This window comes from Empidonax traillii, unplaced genomic scaffold (genome assembly GCF_003031625.1).
Source record: "Empidonax traillii isolate 1590-97213 ecotype Southwest subspecies unplaced genomic scaffold, ASM303162v1 scaffold57:size2250009, whole genome shotgun sequence".
Taxonomy (NCBI): domain Eukaryota; kingdom Metazoa; phylum Chordata; class Aves; order Passeriformes; family Tyrannidae; genus Empidonax; species Empidonax traillii.
In genome coordinates, this window is record NW_020955250.1 from 2,234,931 (window position 1) to 2,250,045 (window position 15,115).

Here is a 15,115-nt window from a genome sequence, read left to right on the forward strand (position 1 = left end):
GGAAGATGGTGCTGCCACCTCCTCCACTTCACTGCCTGCGCTTTTCCTCCCCCACCTCTATCTGTTCTAGACATAAAAGCTTTTTTATTGCAAGATTGGTTTTGCTCAGTGAATTAAAAGGAAGCATTTGCAACCCCTCCACCCCAGTGCAAGTGCTCCAGGCAGTAGTTCTCTCCAGTTGGTCCTGGCCCCTCTGGTCAGCCTAGGAAAGACAAGCCCAGCAGCAGGACACAATCAGGCTATTCCCAAACCCAGCTCTGCTGAGGAATGGGTCTCCCCTATTCCACAGATCTGCCCCCTACGAGCCTGGTGAATCACTAAAGGCAGCAGATGCAATTAAGATGTTTCCTAACTAATTTTTAATCCTTTTGGCACAGCAGTGCCAACACGAAAACATGAACTGTATCAAGGCTGTTTATTAAATTCTAGTCTGGCTGCAGTTGTGCAACACCACTGAAACACTTTGGTGCAGTAACATGAAATAAGAAAAGCGGATTTCCTCACATGTCACTGTGAATTTTATCTTGCCAGCAGGTTGCTCTTGAGGGTGGTACAGAGGTGTTATCAGGGTCTGAGCCCAATTATGAGGGTAGAGCAGGACATGGGAAATTGCACATTTCTGGGTCAATGACAGAGCTGGCTCCTTCTACTAACTCAGAGCCACTTTTGAAAGCTAAGGTCTCCAGCAAACTAAAACTGTTTCCATCAGGATAAGGTTTCTGTGCTTGTTAAATGTGAACCTTTGATCCTTTTCAACTTAATCCTCTTCCAAGTGTATTAGGTTTTGGGGGAGATTTTTGAAATGGCAAGGCTTCCTGAATTTCTGATCTATTGTTGCATATCTAGAGCACTTACCATCATCCATCAGGGCCCTGCCAACATGCAATCTGAATAAAAGCAGAGAGAAAGCACCTTTGCCATCACGATTTTTCAACTATAAATTGCTGGAAGTTGATCTTTGAGAAAACAGCACGAGATTCATGTATTTAGTAGGAACAGACACTGGACAAAGGAAATATCAGCCAGAGGGCTGGTGGTGCGGGGTCACAAATGTGGAAACAGCTTGATAATAGAAACTGGTTTCTAGGTGCTAGCAAGACATAAGCAAAGAGAAGTTTTGAAAGAAAAGGTTTCACAGGAGCTGTTCCTGAAGAACTCCTCTGAAACTGAGGCTAAAGCAAATGCCACACTCTGATGTCACCTCAAATAGAAACCAGAGGAGGTAAGAGCACCCCAGAAGATGACACCAGCTTTCTTCCCAGTTTTTTTTCAAGTGTCCAGGCACAACTTCAGACTTCACCCACCTTCTTGCCCATAACTTTTTAATCGAAGAGTGGCCCAGCCTTCAAAAACAGATCTGAAAACTACTATACTTTGAAGAAAGGATGGTCTTGTACAGCAACCACTCACAACCAAAAGAAAAAAAAATTACTACATTTTTATTGTTATAGTAAAGAGTAGGACAGAGACAGAAGGTCACAGCTGCTTTACTTTGCTCCTTAGAGATGGGGAACAGTGCACATCTGGCTTTAAATAATATCAGTAACTTCCCAATGGTCTTTTGTCTCCCAGCCTGAAGAATTCCTGAACTAAAGACTATTTTCTTGTTAAGAGTTTCTGTCTCACTCCAACCTAGAGGTTTGTGACAAAACCGACGTTATTTTGTGGAAGGGAGGAAGTAGATGCATTAGTGAGTGTATTGCCTCTTGGCTGAGGTTTAGGTTTCTTTGAATTTATTATTTCTGATGTGATCAACCGATCACTTACTGACCATTTTACTTTAAATGCGGTCAAGGACTGCAGTCAACAGTCAGTCAATCTGCTCCCACTCTTGGTCCCCCTCTGCTATGTAGCAATGTCCCAGCACTCCCTCCTATCGCCTATCTTCAAACCCCACGTGTGTCACAGCTCAGAGCTGTGGAACACTGCAAAGATCCCCTCGGTACAGCATGGTGGGGGTGGAACTGCGTACTCTCTGTTTTGCTCATAACACTGAGCAGTTCTCTGACTGAACACACCTTTCTCTTCCCAGCCATCACTAACCAGTTATTCTTCTTTCAGCATAACTTCAACCTGCCATTTAGCCATTAAGTGCATCTATCTGTACCTAAAAATTACTTGAAATGAAACATTCAATTATTGCAGAGCTTAAACACCAGAACAAGGCTGCTGTTTGACTTCTTTGTTTCAGCAATGATAAAACACTCCAGCGTTAAACTCCTGTTCTCTCCAACAGCAGCCGAGCCACTAAATTGATGACATGCGGATTAACCAAACAGTCCAGCAAATCATTGGTAGAAAGGGCTGTTTGTGAGGTGCACGGACTGCTGTCTGAATCCATTTGATGTGCAGGCATCTCACAGTCATTACTCATTACCAACTGCTTCCTCCTGCGGTGTAATTTTCCAATATGTTCTCCTTCGTTTTCTCGGGGAAGATCTCTACCGTCGCTTTCAACTGCAGCTGCACCCATCGAGCCCGTTTCTTGAGACTGGGGTAAAACTTGAATCAGATGAGGCCCAAAAGGTACTGTCTGCAGCTCTTCTGCTTTAGATGCTGAAAAGTCAAACCCATGGGTTAGTAATCTGCGGCCATCTGGCTCAGAGCCAACTTCCCTTTTCTTCCTCTTGCACGAGGCACCTGTCCTTTGCTCTGCACCAGCGCTGCTGGAATGTGCCTGCGCTGGCACACTTGTCTTCTGACACTTGAAATACGCAGACACTGCTTGATTCAGGTACTGAAGATTGATTTCATGGGATGTTGCCTCAACCTAAGAAAACACCCAGGATACACTCAGTTAAAAGGAGCCATGTTTCAATTCAGCGCTGCGTGATTATCTTCCATGAATTACTTTTCCTACGTGAAGGGATAGAATTTAAAATTCTTTTTCTCAGGCAGCAGAGAGACTCAGGGGGAGCTAAGCAAAATGTCAGTAATTCTTTGTTATTGCTGCTATAATGGGGGCAATAGAGGGCTTACCTCCGTGGGATTTAGCCAGAGATCTCCATCACTGGGATTTTCTGCTGATTTTATGGCACATACCAGCATTCGAGTTATTGCCTCTTCTACACGGGCTTCATGATCTGCATCCTGCCGCAAGAGAACAGAAAGTTTTAGGAGATAGATTAGCTCTTGGGTCTGTGCAGAAAGCTGAAAGGACTTGGGAAGAACATGAATGGCCTTAGTTTGAAAGCCATACTCATGTATGCAAAGTCAATGAAAGGTTTCAGACTTTTGATGCTCCTGCTCTCATGTACAGCCCCAGCACAGGTGACAGCACAGGCTCATCTGAACTACGATTTGAAAAATCCAGATTCTAGTATGTGTATATAACCTTTTCCCTCATTAGCGTTCTGTTAATTGAATCTGGTGTTTGAAATTACAATGCAACGTTAGCATTTAATTAATGCATGCATTTAAGGAGCTCTTTAGGACTACAATGGCCATGGAAGTGGATAGCACGTTTTTTATATCTACATATTAAATCTAATTTAAGTAGTTAAAACACACAGGATGTTATAGGAAGGCAGTAGCTATCTATGGGCTACAGAGGCACAAAAGTGAGTGTCAAAAAAATTTATGCAATATTTTATCATGTAACAGCAGCTGACATACTTCTTTACTTCTGAACGTCAGCAAAGGGAAAAACATGTTTCCCCTGAAAGCTCTCCTGCAAAACTAAAAACTAAGTTAACAGCAGGCTGTTTCTTTCAGGCCTTCACTTTCTCTATCCTCCCCCTTGGGCAGCTGGATACTAGCTGATGTAGAATAGCAGAACAAAACTTTTTAAGCTTTCTATCCCATTTGAGTTTCTTGTATATGGAAGGCAAGGGAAGGAAATGGAAGACTCTCCAAACACGATGGGTGTGGTTTGGTTAATTCAATGACAAGTGCCTGGAAGCGTATACATAAATTAGCTTTAATCAAGATGCTTAGGCATATCAGTTTTGGACCGGGTCAATCCACAGCCTTGATCAGTCTAGCTGTGGTTTCAGGGAACATATCAAGCATGTGCATCTTGCCAGTATGTGTGCTGAAGGCAGTAATTCAGGCTGGAACCCTGAGCTGATTTGGGGATAGAAGCAGGGGAAAGTGCTCTTGGAATTTTGTGGCTTTGGATGCTTATTAATGTGTATAACAAGCCCCCAAAACACAGACTTTGATATCTACATGTGGAAATTATTTAAGGTGTTGCATTCTTGGTATTCATCCTGGCCTGCTGAGTAACAGGGCTGTACTGATTGCATGACAGTATGTTAGGAAGCAAGGAATACTTTGAGTAGCTTACATCCAGCTGAAAACAAATTAAATTTCTACTCTAAACTCTTGCCAATATAATTAATGGTTTCACTGGGACTATAATTGTCGGTGTGATTCACATCTGTCAATATGAAAGCAGCTGGTAACAGCTGCGAGCAAGAACTGCTTGGTTTGGTAATGGAAATGTTCTCAGTATTGTCTTTCAGCATCCATGTCACACTTTATTTTTACAGATGGATTGCCCAGCACCTAACAAACAGTGCTGCCACCATCAGCTGTACAGATAATTTCTGTAAAAGACTTTCACCTGGGCTGCAATAGCTACATTTTTCTTATAGCAGCTTCTGATACTGGAGGGGGAGGGAGGGGGGAGGTGTAGTTCATTAGTAAGATCCGGTAAATGCTCCTCTGTTTATGATGCCACCCACACAACTACACACTCTTGCTGTCACCAATACAGGATCTTGGTGACTTCTGCAAGACCTTGATGACCAGAACAACCATGGAGTTTAGCTCCACTGGTTTTTTTATTTTTTTTCCCCTTGCAACACATAAGAACAGCTAGAAATAATATAGCTAAGGTACCACCCCAGCACCTGGGAGCTGCCAGCCGAGCACAACTGATCCATCCTGACCTGCTCCTCCAGCAGGGACAATCTGTGAGGCACAGCTCAGGGTGCAAGTGTGTGTGTTGACATCAGGGTCTTTCCAAGCCCAGGGCATAAAGTCAGTTCTTCTGAATTACCTCAAGGGCTGCTCAAATTTAAGGCAGGCTTAAATGGCTGCTCTGCAATATAGTTGGTGCTTTCTCTGGCACTGGACACAGCCTGACTGTACTCAGGGCTACGAAAGACCTCAATATGGGTTGTGGGCCTGATGTATTTGCTAAATACATAGTTTCATCTGGAAAATTTCTCCATGAGGGAAACACCCAAGTGAGCTCCTCTGCTCTGCAAATGCTCGGTTTGATGCTCGTATGAGAAATGTGTCATGTGGTCTTTGAACAGCAGCTGAGTGCATGTGTTCCTTCTCCCTGCAGATTCCCAGCATAATATAATTTTTTAAAGTAGTAAAAAACAAAAAAGGCAATGACTATTTTAGTGGGGCAGCTTTCCCAGGCCATTTCAAAAGATTTTTTTTTTTTTTTTTAAATATTAAGCCAGGATTAATAATAAAGTAATTTGAATCCAAAAACCTTCTGGAGCACTGAGATGATCTAGTGGAAGATATTTGTGCTCATTGTAGGGGGGCTGGACTAGATGATCTTTACAGGTCCCTTCCAACCCAAACTACTCTACAATTCTATGATATCCCTGCAACCACCACATACATTCTGGTTAAGACGAGCAAGAAGAATTAGAGCCTGGGGAAAAGAAAATTAATTATATACTTGAGGAAATCCAACTTTAGGCAAATCAAAACTATCGCAGAGAAACAAAAATTCCAAAATCCTCTTTCACCCCCTTCCTATCACATTAATCTGATTTAAATTCTAATTTAGTTTTGCATGTAAGCATGTCCTTGAGGTGAAGCTGCTGTTGAAACATGATTTCTGCTGAATGGGGTCTTCGGATCTGGAACCTTGAAAGGTTCTTCAGGAAAAAACGTATCCATAAGGGTTCTTCACAGCCTCTGAACACAACACACCTAATAGGGCTGAACTCGGCAGGCAAGGGACAGAAGGCCATGCACACATGGAAGTGCTACATCACCATGACAGAAAAAGGACAATACCAGTTCAATCCAAGAGTTTATGCTGACAGTGATAGGATCAATGGATTCCACATAGTGCCACCAGTGCCTTGGAACAAGCAGGACCTGGAATTGGAGACATCACATTAGGGTTCTAAGGGAAGGCTGAAGAAAGACAAGGTGTTTTAATTATAGGTCATGTGGGATGCAGAGACAGAATGAGGCAAGGAAATAGGGGTGAGAGGTCATATTTATTTATTTATTTTTTCTAAATGCCTTTTTTCAGGACTGAAATGCCCACCCTCTCCTCCCACTGTGTCAATATTATGGTGTAAGAAACGGATGTGATCCAGAGCTGCCTTTCATTCATACTCCTTCCCTCGTGCAGCAGGACTGTAACCTTGTAATTGCTGTAGGTAAGCAAAGTCCAGCCCTACAAAGGGGGTGCAGGTGGAGTAGCAGTGGATCAGGGCATTAGAGAAAGTCTCAGCCAAGCAGGAATTCTTTCGTAGACTCTCCTACCGAGCAGAGTTTCCAGTTCCTTTAGAAGGACTGCCAGCTGGGTGCCCCAAAGAGCAGGTATCCTAATGCTCGTTTGGGTGACTAACAATATGTAGCTTTAATTCTGGTAAATAATCGCCAGTATGAAATTTGTCACTTTTAGTAGATAGGCTTTTAAAAGAAAGTGCCATGATTTCTGGGACAATCTAGTTTAGATCAGAGCTTTATAACTACATCAGGATGATAGCTGTGACATAAAATTGATTCTAACCCACGGTTTCTGAGGTACAAGCCATTGATGTTGTTTTGATGATAGAGGACAAGCTTTACAGATTACTGAACATGAGATTAACATGGCGCTATCAAGAAAAGCATAAAAGATATTTTTTGACAAGGAATAAAAATGGTCAGAGACGGATAAAAATATACACTTCAGAATGGGGAATGTGAAGCAATGATCTGTATCTGAATTGCAGACAATTCTTTTTCTTGGTAGACACAAATTACTTAGGACAATGTTCTGCTACCCAGATAGCCCTGTGCTTCATTATATCAAAACACAGCTAATGAGAAAATGTCTGTATAGGACACAGTGATTGTGGCTCTAGTCCTGCACTTACGGGACACTCAGAACAGAGTCATTTTTGGGCCAGATGACAAAATGTTCTCCACAGGCTTCAATTTAAGTCAAACAAAAAAAGCAGTGGCTCTCTAGAGGTCAAAAACATTTGAAAATTGTACTTTAATCCAGTGCAGCATACAAAACAGAGAAGGAAGACAGACAGTGGAGGATCATTATTTTAAAAATATTACTAATTAGTTATTCCTGCCATCTGTATGAAATCCTACATAGGCTGCAGCCAAAACATGTCTTCTACACTGAACAGGTTTCAGAGTTGAGCTTTTATCACAGAAACATCCACTCTAAATGAAAAGTGCAGCTGCATTAGCAGCAATGGGTTTATCTGTTAGGAGGTGTTAGCCTATGTTTCACTGACTGCAAAATCACACGAGAAAACCCCCAAATGCTCATCTGCTCTATAAGGGATCTTACACCAAACTCTGCTAAAGAATCTGGGTGCCCTCCAAATGACCACGTGTAATGGTGAGGCCTGGAAAACTTTGTTTTACAGCAGAAGAAAGCACAGCTCCTGCAAGTGGCTGTGTGCAACAACAGGATTCGTCCTCTGAGACCTGTGAAGGAAAAGTGAGTTTTGCAACGTGTTGGCGAAGTGGATGAAGACACCAGGGAACTGGGGTATGGCACAGAGGGACTATGTAGCAAGGGAAAACAAGCAAGAGACAAATTAAGGGAACTGTATGAATGTTTCAGTAAGAAAAACAAGATGGAAATTAGGTGCTGGCTCAACACGACTGGCATGAGAATTGAATACAGAATTGCTTTGGAAAGAAGAGGTACTGCCAGGAGGAAAATACAATTCCCCCAACGTGTCTTGTATTTTCAAACCAAGAAGAGGAACTTGGTCTTTTAGAGACAATCAGATTTTACTTCCCAGCAGGTTGAGGGTAATAACTGCGAAGTTGTGCCTTTCTGCAGCTGGCACTGTTTGCTGATGCAATTTATAGAAGAGCCACAAAGCTGTGACTGCAATAGGCAAAAGAGGTTCCATAAAGACATTTGCTCTCCCTCTTATTTTTAAGCAAGCTTATGCATGTCAAAATAAGGATTTATAGCAGGAAGAAAATTGAAATTATCAAAAAGCGAAAGAACTAAAACTTTAAGGAAGATGAAGAAATGGAAAAAAGTGATTAAAACCAAAAAATACATCCAGCAAGCAAGAAGAACTAACAAAAGACCAAAAAACCCCAATAAAACAAACAAACAAACCCAAAAAACAAACAAACAAAACAGCAAAGAGAGAAATACAATAGGATTCTTCTACCTCAGAGTAAGCTGAGAGAGAATCTTGTGCTAGCCTGCTTTCTACAGAACATATCTAACTTTGCAGGCTGGGAGGATACTGATCTAAACAGCAACCAATCAGATAATTTTAATATTTAGGCTAGTGATAGGCAAATATAGAAAATGAAGTCAAAGTAGGACAGAAATCCCAGAAAAGATAAAATGAAATTCTGTAATGGGAGGAAAGAAACCAAGGGAACACTTGGGAGAGCAAGTGGAGCAATGCTGAAGACTTGTACAGCACAGAGAACAGACCAGGCTTGAATTCTCAGTGGGCATGATTAACTCAATACAGTGCAAAGGTAGGGCAAAGGTGGAATTGCTTCAAAAAGAGAGCATACCCTGAAGTGAAATATTATACCAAGAAATTTCTGCTCATTAGAAAAAGGTATTTAGGTAAATGCACATGAAAAGGAAGCCAGTGTGATGGGAGGATAAAGATGTGGGGCCATGGGGGGACCCCAAGGAAATCCCAGAGCTGCCTGTAACCATGGCAATGAAAAATGAAATAGATACAAGCAGAGTTAATTTTGTGGAAGCACCACCCAGGGACTCTGTGGGAGCGCTGCTGCCCCAGCCTATGCCCTGTCCCTGCTTGTGCCTGGCTGTCCTAGTCCTAGTAAGGTGCTCCTTACCCTGCCTCCCTCCTGAGCTGGTGTCTTCCCACCCCCTGAAACTGAGCTCCAAGGGCCACTGATGTCAGAAATGCACAGAGAGCCCCTGGGAAAAGCACAGCAAAGAGGGAGAGAATGGGGCTGTTACATTCCTTGTCCATGGCAACCCTGGCGAGAGACTGAGGGAAGCTCAGGGAAGAGGGTGAGGAGTTAGGAACTTGCAGTTTTTACCTCTGGATTGCCTGGCTTTTGGGGCACTCAAGGGGTTCTCTGTATATGTTACAGGCTGAGTGGTGTTTTTATCACCAATCCTAGCGTAAATTCAGCTCCTGGATTTTTCTGCTTCTTCTGTGATGAAGATGATAGTTCTTGTGTCTCAGGGTTGGGTTAGATTGTCTGCCTTCTCTACGGGGTGAATTGGGGCCAAATGTAAGTTTGGGAGACTTTCATTTGGAGTCTTTCAAATGAAAATTCTTTATTCCTTCCCAAAACAGAATTATCAACCATCTACTACACATGATGCTGTGGACAACTTTGAACCCTCCTTCACTAAAATGACCTTTTAAAAGTATTTTGTATACTTGGAGCTGCAACATTTCACTGCCTTTTAAAAAGCTTGAGTTATTGCATTTCTTGACTTGCTACAACACTTTTTTCTTTGGTATCAATTATATTTTTCTTGGTTATTCAGACTGTACTGCTGTTCCCCACTTAGGCCCAATCTGAAGTTCTCATACCTCTTCTTTAAAGATGGCACATAGGGAAATCCCTCCCTGACTTCATGAAGATTTCTGCTTGCTCACTGTTGGGTTAGAAGTCAGAGGTTTATTTGTGCTGTTGGGAGCTCTGCTGCTGAGCAGGATCCTGTGCTGTGTTAGACGTCACAGCAGGAGCATAGAAAGAGAAAACCTTGCAGGAACTGAGTGACAACTGTATTTATGGACAAAGACTGAGTTCAAGATGCGTCTCTCTAGACTTTCAAGAAAGCAGATAAGCAAAAGCACGGGAGGAGGGCTTCTGAGCAGCAGACCACAGTAAGAGACAGCACACAGTAACGTTGATCTTTTTCTAAAATCAGTATCCTTCTCAGACTCAATGAGACTCTAAGATTAGTTCATTCAGGCCTTTCCTTGCACTCCTGCACTGCAGCTCCTCTGGCTACAGGTTGCACCTGGGGCACAGGACCAGGACACAGGGGAGCTGAGCGCTGCCTCTAAACAGCAAACAGTTTAGGGGCTCCTGTCTGGGGCAGTGTGAGAGACAATGGTGTTGCTCATGGGAGCCCAGTGTCCAAGCTGCTTGCTCTCCATCAGGAGGGCAGGTGTGTGGAGCCTTACATGCCTACCTTCAGATAAGTTTAAATTCACTTTCTAGGCTTTTTCCTGTTGTCTAGTTATGTGAGTATGGATTAACAGCGAGACGGATTAAAAGCAATTACATTAGTGAGCAGGAAGGAAGCAAGAAGCTAGTGAGAAGGGGGGCAGAGGAAAGAATGATCAATGATTTCATACTTGTATAGCATCTCAGTTTTTTGTAGCCTTCTCAGGTGGTGTTCAACTCTCCTATTTTTAATCATCAAAAAAGTTAAGCATCTATGTGCGTAGGCTCCTTTTATAGCCTGGGCTGAAGGACAGGATGGGATGAATGTTCCTGCAGGACTGTAATTGTATAAGACAGGAAGGATGAATTGCCTTGCAGAGGCGCCAGGTTCTTCCCACTGATGGTATGCAGGGCACCTGTCCTGAATGGAGTTTTAAGTTGAGAGTGGCAGATCCTATCCTAACTCTCTTAACACTTGTCCCAGAGCACGGGGTAGAAGGTTCTAGAACAGACATGTTTTGCCCCATCTGTGGTCTTCTAGGCAGCATTTGTATATTTGCGAAAAGAATCAAGGCGTTATCAGAAATGTTGCAGAATTTAGTCAACTTCCTACTTAGCACTGAGCCTTGCAACCACACAGGTTGCCAGATCCAAATATTTATAAGGAGCCCCACTTGTGTGACACAGCTTGAGCCTGTAACTTTGTGGATATAGTCAGGTACTGCTGCAAGCCCTTCACCTACTAAGCTGCCTATTTGAGTAAGCTTGATATCTAAATGTTTTCCTAATTTGTTTGAGAACAGATCACTGATGTGTAACTACAAGTTGTGGTGAGACCTCTGTGGAAATGTAGCCAACAGGCACTGGTCAGGTACAGGATGAAGCCCTATAAAACCTCAAGTCTCAGTCAACTACTGAAATTCATAACAGAGGTTCAGCTCTGAAGAATACAGTGGAAGGGCACAAAGGATGCAATCAAAGTATGCACTGTGCATTGGTACAATGTTATATGAAGGAATTCTGCTTTAGGCAGAATGGGCGTAGAAAAATGGCTTGTAGCAAACACCGACCAGAAGGTGGCATTAGACACATTAAGTTTTTGATATTCAAAGCTGCACTCACCCTACATGCAGCTGCTCTCCTGAATACCTAAGAACACCTTTGTCTTTATTGTTTCAACTCTTTATTGTTACAATAATCCGAAATGTTCTGGGTTAGCCTCCGAGAAAGAGTGGAGATTCTACATATTATCACAAAATAAGGCAGCCCACAAATTCTGCAGTGAATGTATTAATTCTACGTGAAAACCACTGTTAAGCACATATCAAGACTGTTATTATTTAGGGATTCTCTCTCTTGTTAACAAAGGAGTTCTTTTAGGTCATTCCTTTCTTCTCCATTAAATAGCAGCAGTCCCCAGCCACCTGCCCCACAAGCTTCTGGATGAGAAGCTGCGTGAAGGCAATACCTCACTGCTCCATCACTGCTTTTACATTACCCCACCCCCTCCACCCTGAAATCCAAAAAGTATCCCCTTCATGGAAATGCAGACAAATTGTATTACTGAGCTGGCTCAAGAACTTTATTCCTAGCAAGATTAATTTGTAATTGCTTTAAGCCTAATTAAAATTAAGATCATATTAAAGGTTCACTACCGCACTTGATCATTGCAAAGGAGATTATAAATTGAAATAGTGTTGGGGGCCAGGGATAATGCAGTGCTGAATGGATGTGGCATTTTTATCAATACTAAAAATTTGTTCTTTGCGCTTTAAGTTATTGAATGATGCAACCTTACGAAGTGCTGAATGCAAAACTAATCATTTGCTTTTGAGTAGGAGCTAATGTAGTGCAAACAATGAAGGTTGATCACAGATTCCTCATTTGCATCTGTACCTACTGCAGAACATACACTTCCCAGTTGATAGGATTCATTCTCTTGTTGGAAACTACTATCCTGCTTCAGCCTGCCATCTCACCGGTTTACGGGAGCGCTCCTCACTCTGCCTCCTCAAAACTAACTGGATGAGCAAAAATCCATTCCTTCAATTGTTGAAGGCAGCTGGGTTTGCCAGTAGGGACTGGGGAACGCTCACACAAGTTGTTGAGCTGGTAGGTCAGAAGAGGTGACAACGTCTGGTAGCAGAATGGTGAGAGGGCTCTGGAAGCGGCAGCTCCACCGCGTGAAGCGGTTGGAGCAACGAACACTGCAAAATTCCTTTGGAAAGGCCTGACAGCTTGAGATGTGCAGCAGTGCGTTACAAGGACATGCATGGCTGAACAAATGAAAAAGGGTAATTCAGACTTCAAATACAGACCATGTTGATTAAACAAAGAAGGACGCTACTTACAGCAGGAGACTAGGAATTAGGAGTCCTGAGCCCTACTCTCACACTGCTGCTGACTGCCTGTCTGACTGTAAATCAACACTTAAAACTGAACTTTCTCAGTAAAACAGGATTAATAATATCCTCACATCCCTGTAAAGCACCATGAAACCTCTGGATGCTGTGCACTCTAAATGCAAGTATCACTGAAGTATTTATTAAAGGAACATGTGAAGACTATTCACTAAGTAGAAGCTCCTTTGCTGGCTCTACATACTCATTAATCAAATATGTTTTATGCAAAATACTGGTGTCAGAGTTCAAGAAAGGTCTAAAGCAGACAGATTGGAGGTGGTTGCAAGAACTGTGATGGAATTAGGCAGCTGATTGAACTACTTCTCCAAATGTTTGCAGTTTTTGTACAAAAAAGTCTAGTAAAACAACTGTCAGCAAAGAAAATTTCTGTGCTGAGAGAAATGTGTCAAGTCTGAGTGCAGAGTGAAGGAAGAGAGAAATTCCACAGTCAATTTGATAAGATTTTTTAGCCCTTAAATAGCCAGTTAAATGACTTACAGGAATACAAAGTAACGTAAAGCTTGTATGTAAATGGTACCTGTCCTGGACTGAGTGTAACGACATGGGCTGTTGAGTTCCTAAACTTGGGAAAGCGTTTCAGATCAGGATTGGCAATGTTGACTTTGCTGAATATGCTGGATTCCTCATAGGGGATCCTGGTAGGATAAAGGAAACTGGTGTCCCCAGGTGGGAAGAGGTGCCATCTCTTCCTGAAAATAGAGAGAAGATAAAAACGTATTCAGTGCATGTCACTTACAGCAAAGAACTAAAGGCAGTAGCAAGGTTTTCAATAAAACATAAATCTGCCTTCGCTGTGTGAATCTCCTACGCAGTGAGAACACAGGCAGTGCTTACAGGCTGTCTCCTGTAAGTGTTTTTAAAATATTCCACTTTTTAATTTTTTAACTGGAAAGATTTACAGCTTCTCACCAATTATTTCTAAAAGGCAGATAAAATAAAATTTAAAAAAAAAGCTCTCCCATCTGGTTTCTCCTTCCTGCCTTTTACATGGAGCATGTACAGATGCTCAGAGAATTAAAAATTGCTCTATAAACTAAAGGAAATAGTTTTGTTAGAGACAATGTATTTTTTTTCAGTGAATGAATGGTTTTCAGAATCTATGTTTGTTTTGAAAGAAGGGCATTGTGTGTTTAGGATGGCAACAGTAAAAAATTATGGACATGATCTTCTGTTCCCTATTACCAGCTGGAGTACTTACAAGGCTGTTGGTCACAAACCCTTCATTCTCAGTAAAAATCACCTTAATGCTCCCACGCCAAAGATGGCACTAATAAAACCCAGACACATCCACAGACATAAGTGTCCTGAAACATCTGAATTTTTTGTGTTATTAGTATCACATGATGAAAATGTGGCTTGTGTGGGCCACTGGGTTTAAGAACTTACCGGTGTGACTAAATGCCCAGATGGAGCACAACAGGGTTCTTTTGTTCCTTTTCTGGGGGCACTCCTGTGCCAGGTTGCTCTCTATGTGCCCAAAGAAGCTTGTGAACGCACCACAGTGCAGGGCCAAGCAGAGCTGAGGCACAGACCTTGTCCTCAGGGGTTAATGTCTCTATTTCACTTACATAGACCAGAGCAAAGAGAAAAAGAAGAATATGCCAGAACTGGTGGTGCCAGTTTTATGGGTACTATAAATTAAATATCTTAGTGGGTACATGTTATTTAGAAATAGAAGTTTTATATGGTGGTACTTTAGGTGATAGAAAAAAACAGAAGGAATACACAAAGAGAGAATTTATTACATTTAAGAGGTGTATACACTAAGCAATGGAAAGGTAAAGGTGGCACTTTACAGCCCAGTTGGACAACTTGTGCAGCTCTCCTCTTGGTTTTGGACTCTAGCAAGAGCTTTTCTTTTTGTTCCTTTTCCTTGCTATTCACTTCTTGCTTTTTGTCTACTGCTTCTGGTTGTCAGTTCTAAGTCACAGATCTGAAAATAGGAGAAAAGCAACCAAATGGCAAAAAACCAGAAGAGATAGGAATAGCAGGATAGCCAGAACTGGAGAGACCAGCACAGACGGAAGTGCCATGGGCCGCTGACGTTTCTTGGTAATTACCAAAACTACTGCTGGGTACAAGCACAAAAACAAGTTCTTCTGAAACTCAAGCCTTCTTGCAACTTTATTTTGCCCTCCAAGTTAAATCCTCTGAAGGGGCAGAGAATGACTAGGTTAGGAGGCTCAGGGTTAATCCTGAAGGCTCATAACAAAGCAATATCATGAAGCAAAAAATTAACAAGCCCGAGGGATGCAAGGAGGAAATTCAAGATAGCAACAAAGGGCTAAGGAGTCGTCCCTGGCTTTCCTGCAAAGGCAAATCTATTTAAGTTTAGCATAAGCTTATATTCTTTTACAAAGCTTGTCTTGTTTGTGAGTCTC

The 15,115-nt window shown here is 42.2% G+C and overlaps 1 protein-coding gene across 1 annotated transcript; it reads right to left on the bottom strand.

Annotated features, from left to right (window-relative positions):
• Window positions 1-1,423: 1,423 nt before the first annotated feature.
• Window positions 1,424-14,648, bottom strand: LOC114055525 (HSPB1-associated protein 1-like; the record flags this gene model as incomplete). The annotated part of the gene is made up of 5 exons (XM_027879775.1): window positions 1,424-2,770; window positions 2,980-3,090; window positions 5,995-6,078; window positions 13,252-13,423; window positions 14,497-14,648. Coding segments are annotated over 5 exons (1,077 nt in total), but the record flags the coding sequence as incomplete, so codon positions are not given.
• Between the last annotated feature and the right edge of the window lie 467 nt (window positions 14,649-15,115).